This window comes from Falco cherrug, chromosome 7 (genome assembly GCF_023634085.1).
Source record: "Falco cherrug isolate bFalChe1 chromosome 7, bFalChe1.pri, whole genome shotgun sequence".
NCBI classification, from domain to species: Eukaryota; Metazoa; Chordata; class Aves; order Falconiformes; family Falconidae; genus Falco; species Falco cherrug.
Window position 1 is genome coordinate 6,581,514 of NC_073703.1, and position 17,721 is coordinate 6,599,234.

General features: G+C 55.2%; 1 protein-coding gene across 1 annotated transcript in view; it reads right to left on the reverse strand.

Moving 5' to 3' along the window:
• The window catches only part of PLEKHO2 (pleckstrin homology domain containing O2), a 28,791-nt gene extending 27,870 nt beyond the window's left edge, over positions 1-921 (reverse strand). The window contains exon 1 of the mRNA XM_055717409.1: positions 717-921. Within this exon, the coding sequence (XP_055573384.1) occupies positions 717-725 (9 nt within the window). The 5' untranslated portion in view covers positions 726-921. The remainder of the gene's footprint in view (positions 1-716) is intronic.
• Between the last annotated feature and the right edge of the window lie 16,800 nt (positions 922-17,721).

The window sequence follows — 17,721 nt, forward strand, 5'->3', positions numbered from 1 at the left end:
CCTGTCTGACTTGCTAACAAATTTGTGGCATCTTAATCCATCCGCAGAGGGATGGACTGCTGGGGTGCGATCCCATGGACGTGAAAACCTACACGTGCAGGAGAAGCACTACTGCTCTTCTCCCAGTCAAACCCGTCCCAGGCACGGACGGAGGAGGAGGACAGACTGAGGGAAGGCTGCTAGGTATGTGGACATGGCCAAGCTTGCGGGCTGACCGAGGCCCAGCTCCAGTACGGAAGTACAACACCCCAACGGGAGTCAGCAGAAGGTGGCCTGAGCAAGCGTGGCACCCGAACAAGCCCGACTCTGCCAGCGCTCGTCCTCCGGCACCGCCAGCACTTGCCCGACAGCCTGCCCCGGCCGGCTGGGAAATGGAAGCCGCGGCAGCTCCGGGGATGCTCTGCACCAGCCGCTGCCGAGCCCCAACGCACCCGAGCGGGCGCAGACGGCAACGGGGGTTGCTCGGGGAAAGGGACCCCCCGCCCCCGGGGCTCCGGCGCTGCCCCCCGCGCTGCCCCCGCCGCCGCGCCCGGGCAGAGCGGGGCCGCGGTGTCCCAGAGCCGCCGGAGACGCCAGAAAAGCCCCCAGTGGCCGGGGCGCTCCCCCGGGCCGCTTCCCGGCCGGCAGCGAGGGGCTGCGCCCCCCCCAGCCCCGTCCCGCCCGGCGGCTCCGGCTCAGCCCCGGCCCGGGGCACCCCCGCTCCCGGCCGGACTCACTTGCTCCATGGCGGGCCGGGGCCGGTCGCTCCTCGCCGCCCGCTCAGGGGCTCCGCCGCCCCGCTGCAGCGCTCGGCCCCGGGCGGGCGGGCATGCCGAGCCGGGCCGTGCCGGGCCCCGCGGCTCTCGCCTCCGCACCAACTTCTCGGGGAGCAGCAGCAGCAGCAGCGCCGGGTTTCCGGCGGCTTCGGCGCTGCGAGGAGGCGGGGATGCCCCCGGCCCCGGCCCCGCCGCCTGGCCCGGCCCCCCCGCCTGGCCCGGCCCCGGCCCCCCCCGCCGCGGGCGTGGGACTGGGAGCCCCCGGGACGGGCTGGGGCAACGGCGGCGGGACTGAGCCCAGGGGAGGGGGGACCGTGAGATGAACAGGGTCCCTGGGGCGAGGCGGTGGCTGCAGGGTGGGGCAGGGTCCCCGACGGTGGCGCGGGGTACCCAGGGTGAGGCAAGGTCCCTGGGGTGAGACAAGGAGTCTGGGGTGGGACAGGGTACCTGCGGGTGGGACGGGGTCTCTGGGATGGCACAAGGAGCTTGGGGTAGGACAGCGGTCCTGGAGTGGGGCAAGGAACTTGGGGTGCGACACCGAACTTGGGGTGGGAGAGGTCCCCAGGGGCAGGCAGGGTCCCCAGGGATCAGGCCAGACCCCTTGTGGTAGGACAGTGTCCCCTAAATCAGAGGGTCCCCAGGGTCAGGCGGGATCCCTGGGGTCAGACAAGGTCCATAGTGGGACAGTGGCCCTGGGGCTGAGGTCAGGTAGGGTTCTCAGCGCAGCAGGACAGGGCGCGGGGTGCAGAGAGGTGAAGGATGCCATCCTGGTGCTCTGGGCATCCCGAGGCCGGTGTGGAGCAGCGCCCGGGGCCCAGCTCGTGCGGCAGCGGGGATCCCTCGGCTGCAGCGGCGGCTCCTGGCAGCCGGCTGGTCTCAGGGCAGCGGGTTTTGGCAGAGCGGTGATGTGGTTCGTCAGCCCAAGGGAAACAGCTGGGGAATGGTCTTTGGTGGCAGAACTGGTTAACGCAACTAGTCACGCTCTGAGCTATTGTTCTCCACTGGTATTCAGCTTTGCAGACTTCTGCTTCTATTTCAGGCCTGCTGGAGGGCTCATGTACCCAACAGCCTGCCTGTTTTTTCTTCTAATTATTTCAGTCAGTCTAAAAAAAGATTATCACCTCCCTCGGCAAACCTTGCCTCCATTGTTCTCAGCAAAGAAGATAAGAAGGAAAGGAGAAGAAAAGTCTCAACACCCATTACCACCAGGTTACATGTTCTTCTGCATGGGTATGGCAATTACTGGGAGGAAAACCAGGAGACAGCTCCTGCTAGCCAGGGGTAGAAGAGATACAGAAGCATCCATCAGGGCTGGCTGACCTGTCCTGCAGGGCCAGGGGTTAATGGAGGAGCTGGGAATCACCCTGGGACTCGCCAGGATTTGAAATGAGAAATCCTGGTGCTGTCAAGGCGCGTTGACAGGGAAATGATTGCCATGTCAGCAGAAAGACATCCCCCATGGGGAGGGGGGGGAAAGCTGCTAATAGATGCGCCTGTGATGAATCTGGGTTTTGACAAGAGGCTGAGGTGCTGAATGCACTCAGAAAAGCAAAGGGAGGATGGACGGGGTCTGACTGGCCATCACTGGTATGAGTGGGGAGAGGAAAGCAGGATGGGGGGGAATGCATCATGCCTGTCCATCACTGTCGGGGCATTGCTCAGGCACCACACTCACCCTCCCTCTCCTCTCGCCCACAGGGGTTTGGGGTAGGACCCCCCTGTTTGCTCCACTTGCACAGAGCTGCAAGAGCAGCAGGGGCTGAGCCAAGACCGGAGCTCCGAAGAGCAACTACGCACAAATAATTATTAATGATAATTAGTAAGTACACACTGATGGCATCTTCTTCGTACCAGCTCTGCTCCAGGTTTGGCAAAGGCTCTGGTCTCGCCGAGATGATCCCCTTGTTGTGTAAACATTTTCTGTGGCCTCCCCTGCTCCTCCTCTGTGGCCGAGAGCCAAATTGGGCAAAAAAAATGCTGCTACAAGCACCAGCGATGGCATGGAGGGGCCTGGCCAGAGGCTGAGGGGTTGTGAGCATCCTTCAGATTTCTCCTTTACCTGGCACAACAGGCACCTCTGAAAGATTTGACCAGAAAATCGTGGCTGGCCATCGTCATTCAGGGCTGTTGCCCAGCCAGGGTTAGCTCTCTGTTGCCTAACACCAGGTGAGAGCTGGTTTAAAAACATGTTTTCATTGTTTCATTTTCTGAGCCACTATAATGGAGCTTCAGGTGAGGAGTGGGAGCATCCCAGCTTACCCACAGCCTTCTTCAGTGGGGATGTGAGAGCAAGGCAGGGTGTGGCAGCGCCAAGCTTGGCTCCGGGATGGTGCCAGCCATCACAAAATGAACTCTTGCAAAAAGCCTTTTAGCCAGGCTTTTAAAATGACCAAAAAAGCCCCCAGAGCACTAGAAATGTTGTTCAGTATTCTGTTTCCTGGCAGGGCTGGGGGAGGTGAGGGGAAAACTCTGGCTTTACAGATAAGGTGTGGGCTGTGGTTCCGATTCTTGTGGAAAATTTTAATCAGTGAAAAAGTAAAGAATATTTTTAGCATGCCATCAATGTGCATGTGAGGACATGTGTGCCGTAAGAGCGTGCAATGCAGAGGTCGCATCCTTGTGATTATCAGATGTCCTCACCCTTGCAGGTAGACCCAGAAAGAGGCACTGTCACCCTGCGGCAGGAATACAGGAGCAGCTGCTGTGGGGGGACCTGTTGCCTGCAAGAGGATGCTCATTGCACGAGAACATGTAGGCTGGTGCAAAAATGCTGTGGGGCGAGGCAGGGGCATGCATCTGCGGTCGGGGTCAGACTGCCCCTTTGGGATGGGACGTGCTGCCAGACCGTTGTCGTCTACAGTGAAGAGGGGGTGCAATGCTGCTCCAGCAAAGTGAAATGGAGTCAGAAGTGACACCGAGGAGGCTGGGCTGGTGAGTCACAAAACTGAGGAAGCTTGTCTGCAAGGGGACCCGAGTCCTCCTGCTCTGTGCCTTGATGGCCATGTTTGGGATCTTGCAAAACTTGGGGAGCGGGATGCAGAGAAGGATGGCCGTGCCAGGGGTCGGGAGCTCCAGCCACAGAGACACAGCTGCCTTGAAGCTGCTTGGGGCTGAGTCGGGACCAGGATGGGTGGGGAGTCCCCCGTGTCCTCCCAAATGTGGGCAAACCCGTCTCTCCAGCCACAGGCATCACATGAGAGAGCTGTGGTTGCCCTTATGTCTACCTGCCATCCTTTCCCTGCTCCAGGCAGGGAGCTCCGGCTCCTGCATCCTGCCTGAGGTACCTCATGACCAGGTCAGCCACCCACCTCAAATGGCAATAACCCATCTCCAGGGCGCCATGAAGGTAAGTTCATTAGCACTTGGCTTTGTTAAATGCTTTGAGTAGGGCTGGAAAGGCAGAGGCTCATTATCACAATTGCCCTGTTACCTGCCCAGCAGCAGGGAGGAAGAGGTGGACACGCCAGCGATGCTGGGAGCAGTGCTGGGCTTGGGGCAGCCACAGGACCCCTGCCCTCAGCTGGAGGAGACATCCTCAGCCCCTTCGTGTGCACGGGAAATTAACGTGGATGTTCTTAACCTGTTTGGTTCAGGCTAAAATAAAAGAGGCCCAGAGAAAGCGCTGGGTCTGAATGGATGCCCAAGGGTAGGGCAATTCAGGCTCTTGATGCCAAGTAAAGCCCATGGCACCTTCTCCTCATGGCTGCAGTGTGTTTGTAGGGATAAACCACTTCTCAGGTGGACTGCCATCCTTGAAACTGCCTGTGCTAGACGGGAAAGGTGGAGGTGGCCCTATCCTCGGGTGATGCACAGGGAATTAGCAGCAGCAAAGGCTGGAGGAGATGGGAGACCACAGATATGGGGCTAGCATGGAAGAAGGGCTCTCGTCACCTCCCCACTTGCTTTCTGGGCTTAAATCTTTTGTTTTATGGACAAGCCACTTGAAAGGATGTTTCCAGCCACGCTCCCTGCTGCAGTGGGGCAGTTGGAGTTAGCACACCTCGTCTGGGGTTTAGCCAGTAGATCCTGACCTTGCAAGGTCCTGGTTTTACCTGTTTTCCTCTTGGCTGATATCAGTCTGAGCTTCTGCCCAAATCAAACCCAGGCTTTCCTGCCGCTCATGTTCTGTGTTTTAGTTGTGTGCTTGGAAGGAAAGACCCAGCTATCTGCCCCAGCCATCAGCCTGTGAGCGCTTGCAAGAACTCATGTGCTGTCCTTGCTGATCTTGCTGGTTTTGTAAGGAGCAGCAGTCCTTGCTGCAGAGGATGTCTGGATGTGCCACCACAGGCCAGCAACCTCAGCCTGGGCTCACAGGGGGGGACAAAGCAGATCCAAAACTGGGTGAGGAGCTCACTTGCTGGGGCAAAGTGGGGGAGATGGATGGTTTCAATTATTTTAAAACCGGCAGTGAGTTGAAGGAACATGGCCAAGCCCTGTGGCACAATAGCAAGTGGGCAATGAGCAGTGCCACTTTGTGCTTTCTCCTTCATTTCTGTTTTAACCTGCCATTAGCAGTAAGCCCTGCCAAAAGGCAGCGGGTGCGGGCTGGAAGAGGTGCCTGATGACACCTGAACATTGCTGCTGGTGTCCAGGTGGCGGCCACAGTCCATGCACGGGCAGGATGGGTGGGAAGGGGTGAAGCACCTGGTGGACAAGGGCTCAGGGCAGCTCTCCTGCTCCATTGCTGCATGGGGTGAAGGGGAGCAGTGTGGGGCTGGAATAGGAGGCGGTTTGTATGGGCTATCCCAGCCCATGTTGCTTATAATCCCCAGGTCTTCCAAAGCCAGGGGTGTGCCCCATGTCCTGCAGGCTAAACCACATCCCTGTGTAAATGGGCTTGGAGCAGCTTCCTGCGTCCCTCATCGCATCACCCCGTGCCTGGGGCAGTCGCCTCTGGACTTTCCCAACAGCTCTGCGCGTTCCTGGCCTCCACTGGTGTCTCTGGCAGTGGCCAAATACACCAGAAATAACCTCTGCTCTCGGCTGCTCTGGCAGGAAGGTGGGTTATAAACACACTGACAGTTTGTTAGTGTTAGCGCTTGCCGGGCTTTCAAGCTGGGCTGAGTTTGGGGTGGGGGGGTGGCTTCCTGCACCTCAGCCCTGGTCTCCCACTGGCTCCCCACTCTGTCTAGGCAGGGGGACTCCCCAGAACACCTCTGCTCTGTGCACGTTGCTTTGAGGTGGTGAGGCTACAGCCCCAGAGGTGCTGGAGGGGCTTTTCTAGGTAACTTTAGGCAGCATCTCTCTGTGCATCTCAGCCACCAGCTTTCCTCCGTGCAATGCATGAAGTCGGTGGGGTCCTTCTGAAGCTGCTGGGAGATAAATATATATAAAAATATATTTAAATATATATATGTAGATGTGATAATACCCTCAGAATCTGATTTTGCTTGCTATGGCAGGAAGCAAACCCTCAGAGAAGTGTAATCTAGCAACAGTGGCACTAATGACCCCACGCAATACTGGGCTGGGCATGCTCTTGCGCTCTGGGCCATCTCTACCTGCCACCCTGCCTAATTTCTGGGACCAAATCCTGCTCCTGGTTGTGCCCAGCACCACCTCTAAGGCTGGCAGATGCCCTCTGTACATGCTGGCAGGGAGTAGCTGGGGACACTCCAACCATCCCTGAGCATGCAGGGACCTGCAGGTTTTGAATACCGATGATTTGCACAGCAAGTGACCATGGAGTTTGTCTAAAATCATGTGCTAAGTCATTTGGATGAGCACGAGGGGAACGCAGGGAAGCAGCAGAAGGGGTTATGTTTAAATCAATATTACATTCAAATCAATATTCTGATTTATGCTCCTGTCCTAACAATGCCACCTTCCTTTGCCCCCTGATTTGAGGGCACAGACCCCAGTGGCTGAGTCTGAGCCACCGTTTCTGTTGTGAACATGGATTTTGGCAGATGTGCTGCAGGATTTGGGCTGAGTTGTCCTGGGGGACGAGGAGGGGAGGAAGAAAAAAAGAAGCAACAACCTGACCATGACTGTGGTCTGTGCACCAATCAAGCTGGTAAGACCAGTGACACCTGAAATTGGGTGTAAAAAGGAGTCTTGTCAGTTGCTCCTCACTGCTCACCTTTTTTTGGGGTTGCAGGATGCTCTTTGCTGGCCTTGCTTCTTGCTCCCACCTTTCTCAGCACCTCTTGGGCCCAAGGCTTAGTCCTGGCTCCTTAGTTCCCGGCCCTGGTCATTTGGGTGCAGCCTGGACCCTGTGCTGGGATCTTCAGCTCCAGGATGCAGCATTGGCCAGCTCCAGGCCACCTCCCTACCTTATCCTTCTGCAGGGTACTCCATCCCTGGTCCCTGCCTCCATCCCTGGTCCCTGCTTCTTGTCCTCAGCCCACCTCAGTCTGAACCACCACAGTCTCACCAGCAGCCATGGGGTCCTGCTCCTCTGCCCCGTGCCCAGAAAGAAACCTCATGGCTGAAATGCGCTGACCTCCTGCTGCTGCTTTTTAGGGAGTTGCTAAAAATCCTGTTTCCTGGTGAGCTGACTGTGGGCTTCCAGTACCTCACCCTGCTTGAACAGAGCTGGGTGAGTGGTGGAGCATGTCAAGGTACCTGCGGTGGTAGAGTGGCTTCAGGTGAGCAGTGTCGGTTGCTGAATCCAGCCCTGGCTGGTGCTTTCAACAGGTTTTTTGCTCCACAGGGCTGGGGCTGCTCAGTCTGGCTGGACCCATGCGGTCACAGCTGTTGGTGCTGTATTTTCTTAGATCCTCATCTAAGGAAAGGAAAATCCCCTTTCCTGATGCATGCGGTTTGGGCGTGAGAGACCAAGGCAGGAGAGAAGATGCTGGCTGGTACCTCTGGGGGGAAACACCAGGAAGGAGGAAGAGTTGTTTAAGCTGAAAGACAATGTTGGCACCAGAACAAATGGGACTAAAACAGGACAGGAATAAATGGAGACTGGAAATGAGGAGGGCTCTAATCCTCTGCAGGTGCTGCCATGGCTTCTCAGGAGGCGCAGTGGGGATGGGAAAGCTTTGGGCAGTTTGATCCCAGGGTGCTGGACTGGACCAAGCTCACGGACCTGACGGGTCCGTGTCCCCTCATGGCACAGGAGGGAGCTGGTGCCTCTAAGCCCTCTGCAGCGGGTGGGGAGGGAGCAGAGCTGCTGCCCTGGAGCTGGAGACATGCTTTCCGTGGCTAATGTGAGGTTTTGAGGCTGGAGCTGGACCACTGGGTCTAAGCCAAACTCAGTCTGAGGCTTGCCCCACAACTCTGGGGGATCAACCCACAAAGTGGGCAACTCTCCACCCGTGTAGCCTTCTGGTCTCTCTTACTCCTTCCCCAGGGGACTCGATACATCCAATATCTGCCAAGAAACCTGCTCATCTCCAAAACCTCCATGCCGTGGAGGGCTGTGGTGCTCCCAGCACGTGCCCAGCTGCAGTTTCCCTGTGTACGCTTGCACCTCACCCTGTGTGCAGGCTTTAGAGCTGTGAAATGTGTGGAAATGCTCTATTTGTGTAAATTTATGTTTGAGATTGTTCTCACATAGGATAGATTTTGGGGTCACTGGAAAGGCACATAGTCAAGCAGAGGGACCATGTGACTCCCTGTGGAGTCGGCTGAGGCCAACGATGCAAAAATCCTGCATGCTGGAAGTGAAATACAGGAATACAGAGGCCCTTCTGCCGGTACCATCTAAATGCAGTTGTTTAAGCTACTGCATGTCACAAAATAACCCAAAGGAAATCTCTGCGGCAAAAAGTGTTTTCACATAAGCGACTCGAAGCCTCAATGGCCCTTGGCTACCAATGCTGCCTTCAGCGCTCTTGCAAAAATATGAAAGCAAGTAAATGTTTTAGTTTTTGAGTGCAAATAGTTTGTGGTCATTGAATTTTTTTTCTCATTCTATGGTTATATGTCATCTGAGCAGCAGCATCCCAGCTCTGGGTTTTGGATGTTTAATTATAGCTGGACTGATAAGTTGGTGTGTTGGCTCTGAGGTGGGAGTGAGCTCAGGCAGTCGTGCCCCAGGTCCTAGAAATTTGGAGTAATAAATCAGGGCAGATGCATCTCAAAGGCAGCAGCAGATCCAGGGCAATGCTCCAACTTCCCAGAGGCAGCTTGAGGGATGTCCGGCTGCTGCCCAGTTGATGGTGATGATGTTAGTGCATGAATTTAGTTGGAAATTGATGCTGGCACATGAATTTGGCAGAGATGCAGTTGGTTATTTGTGGCTGGATTTGCAGGAAGCATCATGGGAAGCTCATTTGGCTCAGGTTTGGTTTTGCCAAAAAAAAACCCAACCCAAAACTCAAGAGTGACAAGAAGCCCTGAAGGCACCTACAGCCTCTGGAGCCCAGCAAGGTAAAAACTGTCTGGAGTGCTGTCAGGCACCCTCCATTCAGTCTAACTGTACCGCAAAATACTGTGTCTGAGACATAGGAGCAAACCCGAAGTGTTCCTTTCGTTTGCTTTAGGTAGCAGAGGGAAACTGATATCTGCATGGAATGGCCTGGGAAAGCCACACGCTGCAGGTTGAAAAAAGGGATTTTTCATTTTGTGGCAGAAATATAAGGGGGGGGGAGGGAAGAGAGAAAAAAAATCAATTCAGATTAAACTGAAACAATGTGATTTATAATTCTCCAAGTGTTCTGGTTTTAGATCACCCCAGAATAGTCAGTTTGACAAGAAATGCAAAGTTCATGTTTGTAGATCAATTAGTCCCTTCCTAAAACTTTAAAAAACCCCAAAACATTTCCAAATATGAGGTCAAACCCCACCATTCTTGACAAAGATTCAAGAACAAAAGCTGGGTATTTCTGATGTGTTTTGTTTTAGGAACCCCAGAAGAAATGTTTTGACATTTCCAAACCAGCTTCTTTTTTAACTTCCAAATATTTCCAAAATTTGCCTGAAATCAGTAAATAGCTTTGAAAACTACAGTGAGCAGGCAACCCATATCCTGCTGCTGGGGAAAGGCTGTGGTGTGGGAGCCCAGCATTCCCAGTGAGTGCATGGAGAGGCAACCTGCAGGTTTATTATCCAGGGAAATGTGGGATGTGGGTGCAATTTGCCTGTCCATGCCTTGTCAGGGCCACCTCCAGGTTTCCCTGAGGGTGCCGATGGCCAAGAGCATCCTTGGTCCCTGCTGCCAGTGCTTGGGTCCCTGCAGGAGAAGGCTGTGAAAGTCCTCTGGCTCCTGGATCCAGGCTTCAGGGTGATGCCCTCCCTGAAGATGCCTCGCTCAGAGGCGGCAGACACCAGCTGAGCCTTGGGGTGAGCAGGGAGGGGGTGAGATTTACGGCTGTGCTCTGGTTTTGGTGGTGACTTGGGAGGTAGGATTGGATCAAGTGGATTCCAGGGAGATTTACAGCGAGTAAACCCGTTCATGTGAAGAGCTTATCGCCTTGGCCTGTTGTACCTGAGACAGGTTTCGGAAATATTGCCCGTGGCTGAGCAGCAGAGACGAAGCGGGGAGTATGAAACCTTCTCCTGGGATGGGATTTTCCTCCTGCCAAGTGTTCATCCCTCCTTAACCCTGCGGCAAGGCAGCACAGGGACCACGAGTGCTTTGCATCCCTCTCCCAGTGCTGCTGCCACCTCCCAGCCTTTCCAGCCAGGCTGGGAGCTTGGCAGCCAGTTGCCTGGCTTGCAGCCGTGCCGGTGTCCCACCTTAGTGACAATCCAGCGCAGGCACATGGATGAAACAAGCTGTGTGCCTGGGAGAAGGTCTGGCCAAGAAGCACCGGTGGGAAATGTTTCCTTTTCAAAACTGCAAAATGTAATTAATGCCAGTAATAAATGTGGAAACTCGTTAGCTCTGCGGCTGGGCTGGGCTCTCCCTAGTCTCCTCCGAGTGAGACCCAGCGGGGTGAAACAAGCCCATTCCCTGCCTTCGTCCCTTGGTTGTGAGGGTGAGGAGGGCAGCATGGCAGGCAGGATCTCCTCAAAGGGTCCCAATGCCATCAAATACAAACCAAATCCCCTCCACCTTCCTCCAGGGAAGCACCTCAGCCCCAGGAGGTACCGGTGAGGCAACACCAAAGGGTCCATGTCTGCCCCAATCAGTCCCAAAATGCCCACCAAGCCCACGATGCAGGGAGCTGAAGGATTGGGCCCACGGGAGCCATCAGCTGGCTCCAGCTGTTTGTCAGGGAAAAGGCTGCGATGTTCTTGCATGCGACTCCTCCAGGCTACGAACTTTGCGAAAGAGTTTCTGCTCTATGTAGAATTGGGCTATTTTATTTTTTCCCCCTTTTCAGGGGTTTATGGACATTTGCATCCTTCCAAGGTACAGGCTTAGGGGCACCAGCTTGGTAAGTCAAGTGACATTTGCTAATGCCTTTCTGCAGCCTGGAAGAGGCTTTTGCTGTCCAAAAGAAAGGATTATTTACCCTTTTTTATGGTGTTTCTCCCTGGGACCCCTTTGGGTGTATGAATCCCTCCCAGTGCTGTTTGGGGCTGATCTCTGCATGGCACCAACTGATGCAAAACCTGAGCAGCATCCCCCTCCGGCAAGGCTCTTTGGGAGGGCAAATGGTACCATTCAGCAGGACAAAACACCAAAAATTCAAATACTTTCAGACTCTCCTGGCTGCCAGTGGGACCTGGGTGCTGCAGCATCTGTCAACGCTTGGCTGAGCCCAACTGGGTGCCTGGTGCTCACCCCAAACCGGTCCTTGGCAGGGATGTGCTGGGGGTGCATTTACGTGCAGGGGCAGGTTGGACTGGTGGCCAAGGAAGTTAAAAAACAAGGAAAAAAACCAAGGAAAAAAAGTTAAGACTCCCCTGGACTGTGCTTGGTGCCCCTCCTTGGCCACACTGGCTTAAGTGGGTGCAGAGGGCAATTCTGCCCCAGCTTAGGGCATTTATGAGCCTGAGAGGGGCAAGGAGAGGAGCTCAGACTTTCCAACAGGCACAGCCTTTGCAATAATGCCTGTCTCGGCAGCCTGATGTGCTGCCAAGTCACTTGCTGCCTTCAGCATCCCCCGCCATGCCTCTGACCACATCCCCGCCACACTGCCTCCAGCATCCCTGCCATGCCACTGCCCACATCCCTGTCAAGCTGTGTCCAACATCCCTGCCACGCTACCTCCGACATCCCTCAGGCTGTGTCCAGCATCCCTGCCACGCTACCTCCAACAATCCTGCCGCGCCGCCTCCGGCATCCCGCGCCTCCTCCCTCCCCGGCAGCCTTTCCCTTCACCCCCTTCCAGCCCAGCCCCCCAGCCCCCTGCACCCCAGCCCCCCCCGCTCCCCATGCAGCCGAAGCCCGGCCCTTCCTCCCCGCCGCCCCCGGCGGGGCGCAGCGGCGCCGCGGGCCGCCATCCCCACCTAGCGCCGGCCCGGCGCACAGCCGCCTCGCACGGGGGGCTCAGCCCCCGCTGCCCGGGCTCGGGGGGGGCCCGTGGCACGTCCTCGACGCCCCCCGGCCGCAGCCCGACACCCGCGGCACGGCCCTGCGGGGGATTTTCCTGCCCTGGTCCCCAGGGATGCTCCGGGGGTGAGTGAAGGGCGTGAGGGAAAGTGGTGATGCAGCCCCCACGCTCCCCAGAGGATGGGCAAAGACAGGGGCCACCACAGGACCTCACGTTCCCTGGGGCTGTTTTCCTCTTCGTGCCCCATCCCGCAGCTCCGGAAAAAGGGATGCCCCCCCTCCAGCACCGGGAGCCCAGGTGGGGACAAAGGACAGTGCCACATCCAGACCCCAGTCACCGAAGTTGTCTCAGCATCCAGGCTGGACCCCCTTGGGCATCCCTCAGGGGATGCTTCTGCACATCACCCATTTGGGGTCCTTATCAGTGGCATTTTCCAAGAAATGTCCCCATGGACCCCACGTGTCTCAGTGCCTGGAGAGCGTCACCTCCCTCAGGCCCCCAGCCCCACTAAGCACCCGCTGTAGATGTCTAGGGCAGAGTATGAGGCCAGGAAAAGCCTTCGGCAGTGCCCCCCTGTACCAAGTCCCCCCTTGCCCCACTCCAGGCCACCAGGGCCCCCCAGAGCCTCAATATCTTCTAATTTTCCTTCCATTCCTTCACCCTGTTGCTCCCCAGAGCCACATACACCTTCGCTCCTGCCAGGTCCCTGTGGCCAAGGGCTGTTTGCTCTGCCCAGGCACTGCACAAAGCCCACCCGCTTGGGCTCCTGGGCCTCCTGGAGGCACCTACTCCTCCCCTGGGATGAGGTGGTGAGCAATCATCCCCTGCTTGCCTGCACCAGGCTCCCTGGGCTTGCAACATCCCCCATCCAGAATAATTCTGGTTAGACGGAGCCTCTTCAGGTCACCACAGCCAGTCCTTGGGGGGAAGTGTCTCTTTGCACTGAAATTTCCCAAAACTCGGTTCTTTCTTGTTTTTTCTTATCTTCTCCCTGGCTCTGCCACTCCCAGGCTGTTGCATGGGCACTTTCCTTGGCTCCCTTGAGTGCTGTGGCTTTGCTGTCCCAGCTCCATGGGAGGGATGTAGGGTTTCCTGGGGCTTCCCTGTGGCTCAGGAGATGCTCGGCAGGGGGGTGCCCTGCAGTGAGGGATGCTCCTGCTTACCCACGGGCTGCTGTGGGGCATCACAGCCAGCCGTGCCCCTCTGCCCGGTGCTGGCCACTGCAGCATGATCTGCCACTTGCAGTGACAAACTGGGCTGGGAGCAGGTTGATGGGCATGGGTCATGTCCCACTGGGCTTGAAAAACCTCCTCCTTATCCTGGTGGCAGCAGAAAATTCAGAACTTGGTGGAGACACCAAAACAAAAGCAACTGCAAGGAAAGACCTTTTTGATTGATGTTTCAAGGGGTGTGTGTGAGGGTTTTATTTGTGTTAATTCACTTTGAATACCAATTACTGCTGTGGCAGCACATCTTGGGTAGAGATGCAATGTGCCCTCTCCAAATGGAGCTGGAAAGCTGGAAACGTGCTCAGAAATCTGTGAAGACTATGGGAAAGACAGGCTGCAGCATGGGAGAGGGGGCAAAAGGAAAGGAAGGTTGAAGGCTGTGTGGCCTCTTCCGTATTTCCCAATGAAACAAGGAAAAAAACCAACACTGCCCCTATTTTGTCTTGGAAAACCCCTTGCAGCTCAGCCCTGAAAGCGGGATTCAGCAGCCCGATGTAACCCAAACATTTCCTCTGCTGCCTTGAAGAAAATGTTGGAACAGAGCAGAGCTTAAAGCCTGCTGAACAGGCCCATTTATCTGGGAACTGAAAGAAAATATTGGGATAATATTTGGAAAAGCCTGTGAATGGGCATGGCCCAGCATGTGCCAGGCAGCCGCAACCTGCTGAGCCAGCAGGGGGGAGAAGCCACCCTCTGCGTGTGGCTAATTTTCTCCTTTTCTCTCATTTCCTTCCCATTTCTTTCCTGGCTCCAAAAGGTTTGGCCATGCCTGGGTGGGTCCTTGGGACAGGCTTCCCCCGGGAGAGTGGCAATGCTGAAAGAAAAAGGGATTTTTCATGGGCAAGGTGGGCAGAAACCTGCCCTGTCTGAGCATCCGGGGGTGGGGGGGGCAGCTCTGGAGAAGGTGTTTCTTTCCCCTGGTTAACTGTACAGACTGATCTGCAGGACCCGCTTAATCAGATACCACTTAAAACCAGGTTGATTTCTGCCTAATTGGTCAGTAATAAGCATCTAATTGCCAAAGCTGCAACCAAACTGCAGCCTCCCCTTCCCGGGGCCATTAGCAGCATCTATTTTAACACTCAGAGCTTGGCTGGGATTCAATAAATGTTTTTGGGGTTTTTTTTCCCCCATTTAAAAACCCTAACATGGGTTCAAAATTCAGTTGGACATCTTGTTTATGGTTGAAGTATAATTATGTTTGATGAGGACTAATAAGCAGCTTTCAAAATGAGACCAGGTTAGCATCTCTCCTGCTGTCTCCCGCAGGGAAGCCAATATTCCCCACTAGCGGCTGATACTGATTTTTATGAGACTAATCCAGACACGTCCAGGGCTCCATAAAACCCTGCTTTGCTCAGACTGTTTTATTTTAAGGGTCTTTTTCCACCTGGGATGAGTTTTTACTGCTGTGGAGTTTTGTTCCCTGCAGGATTTTCCCCCGCTGTGAGTGTCGGGGTGCCTTTGCATGATGCAAAGGGCGATTTTCTGAGAACAGGCTTTTTTACACCCAATTTTCCAGCCTCATTGGGAAAGAAAACAAACATCTGAGGTTTTTTGCACATGCAAAAGGGAAACTTTCAATTCTCAGCCCCAAACTGACCCCAAGACTTGGACCCTTGGTCTTGGCCCAAAGCCCGGCTGCAGGCTGAAGCAGATGCTGCCGGCAGCATCCCTCCCCAGCACGGATGGTGGGTGATGGTGGTGGGATGATGGTGCAACTGGTGTCGAGGCTGGCTCTGCTTTAACACCAGCGCCTGCCTAGGTGGAGCTGCTTCTCTTCAGCATCTCGTCCAGCCAAGAAGACTCGGGATGTGGTCTGATCGCTGAAATACTGCCTGCCTGCAGCTGCTGGGCACAGCTCAGGCAAAAGAAAACCCACCCAAGCTGTGGGTTTGTGTTTGTTTTCCACGCTTCCCCTTTGAAATACCATGCCAAAGGTACGCTCTCATGGAGATTAGGCTTTGGCAAGTCTTGTTATGCTGCCGAAACCTCCAGGAACACCCTTGGTGAGCCCCAAGCACGCCCTGCCACTGGGGTGGGGAGTGAGTCCTGGCCCCAGCTTGCCAGGGGATAATGGGGACACAGTGAGGCTAAATTAGGGGACACCCCCTCCTCTGCTAAAACCTGTCCCTTCCCAAGGCAGAGGCAACAGAGCCCTGCCACAGCCCCGTGGGGATTCACCCACCCACCACTCCCGCAGCATCTCTGGCAAACCCCGAGGCTGCTGCCTGCCGGGCTCTGAGCCCCCACATTCCCACCTGGGTTAAAATGCTCCCAAAAACTGAGGTGGTGAAGGAGAAAACCCCTCCTGGACCCGCCTGGCCTGGCCTGGCCCTGCCAGACATGGCTCTGGGGGTTGGTAGAGGAGGGTTTAATAGCCACCAGCCGAAAGCTGGCGGGGGAAACACCTCCAACTGGGAGTGCTCAGTGCTTGGGCAGCTCTCCTGTGGGCTTTTTTTCCCAAGGCATTTTTCAGGAATTAAAGACCTGCAAGTAAAAAGCCAAAGCCCTGAGCCTGGCGAGGGTGCAGCCACTCTGCAGTCAGGGCAGACTCAGCCGCTGACTCCGGGCTGACCATGTTACAGCCCTAAATAGCTGCTTTTTGGGGACAGGTGGGTCACAGCAAACTTTATTTTTCTGGAAACAGCAAGCACATTGTGCAGGGCAGGCTTTCCAAGGATGCTCCCCACGCCCTTTTCAGGAAATACCACACAGCTCTCCATGCCATGCCAATTTTTTTTTTTTTTTAATTGGCATAAATGATAGCCTCCACAAGGACACACCGTGTTTTCCCTGGGCTGTTGGATTTTATTTTGAAATCGCTGCTGGTTTGATCTTTGCATCTCTCCACCCTCAGACTCGGCTCTCTCCCCAAGTGTTTCTGTTCCTGGTGCTTGCTTTGGTGCAATGGGGTTTGCTGGGGAGCAAAAATGCAGTGGGGAGGTCTCACCCTGTGCTGGTCACAGCCAGGTCTTTGGGGACATCATCCGACCTGGCGATGAAGCAAAAGAGCTGCATTCAATTTGACAAAGCCATCAGAGTGAGCAGGCAGCGGCCATCCCTGCCTGGTGACCCCCACACCTCTGAGAGTCCGATTTTTGAGTCCAGTTTCATTCCTGGAGCTGCCATCCTAAAAGCGATGCCTGTGCTTCCTTTGGGGGGGACCCGAAATACCCTCCCCCCACCGGGTGACGATGTGGCCCTGCTGCGGCACTGGTGTAACCGGCTTTTCCAAGACCTTCTGTTCCAGGGGTGGGGTTGGGTTGGCCTGGGTTTATTACCAGCTCCCGTTGTCCTGATGTGCTTCCCTGGTGTGGTGCTCTCGGATGAAGCGGGATGACGGAGGGGACCGGCAGAGGAGGAGGAAAGATTCCTGCCCCACCTGTGGGCCATGTCATGTGGGACGGGTGCCACCAGGATGCACCCTCGGGGTCCCCTCCTTCTCCCAGCACCTTCTCCTTGGGAATAAGCCCTCTCACACCCCCAGTATCCTAAAACACAGTGGGTGGGAGCCAGGACAGCCACAGTGCTGCTCCACAGGGATGCAGCAGGAACTGAAGCATCTCCTCATCCCACCACTCCTCGCTTGGGCATTTCTTCCTTGCCCTAATGTCCAAAACAACAATAAACCCAAAAACTATTTGAGATGGGTGAAAAAGTCTGGGTTTGTTCCCTTTTAATTCAAGACCAAGCACACAGGCAATTTTGTCTTAACTTATTGATTTTCCACCCCCCATGAATGTCTGCGCTGGGCCCGGCAGGCCCTGGAGCGCCCTTTCACTGCTGAGCTTCAATTGTTTCTAAACTTCCAGATCCATCTTTTGGATATTTTTACAGTCCTGAGTCCACAGTGGGCCCTTTCTTTTTATTTTTTATTACTAGCATTTTTACCAGGATGACATTTTGACTAGTCTGGGAAATCTTCTTGCCTGCTATACCAGCTCCTGACAATCAAGATTTAATCTTTCTGGAGAGGAAAAATGCATTGGATAGAAACAAATAAATAAATCCAGATTTCTCTGAAATTGCAGAAAAGCGGAGCAGGAGGAGCCTGCGGGCGATCTCCAACCCAGCCTGGGGCAGCACAGCAACTGCGCAAGCCCTGACCTCCGTTGGACAGATGTTGGTCTGATTACAGCTAAAACCTCTGGCACTGGGGATGCTCCTCTCTGTACCCCCGCTGTATTGTTGCAGTCGGGTGGCTTCTCTGATCTCCAATTTAAATCCATTTTGCTGCTGCCTTTGGTGTTTAGAAGAGATGCTGGATGGTAGAAGACCATTAGCACATCCCTTCTCGGTCATCCCCTTGGTTTTGAGCTCTTTCACCCTGGCAGGAGCCCTTTTTCTTCTGTAATTCTCCCCATTTCTCACTGAGAACTGCCAGGGTTCAGAGAGTTC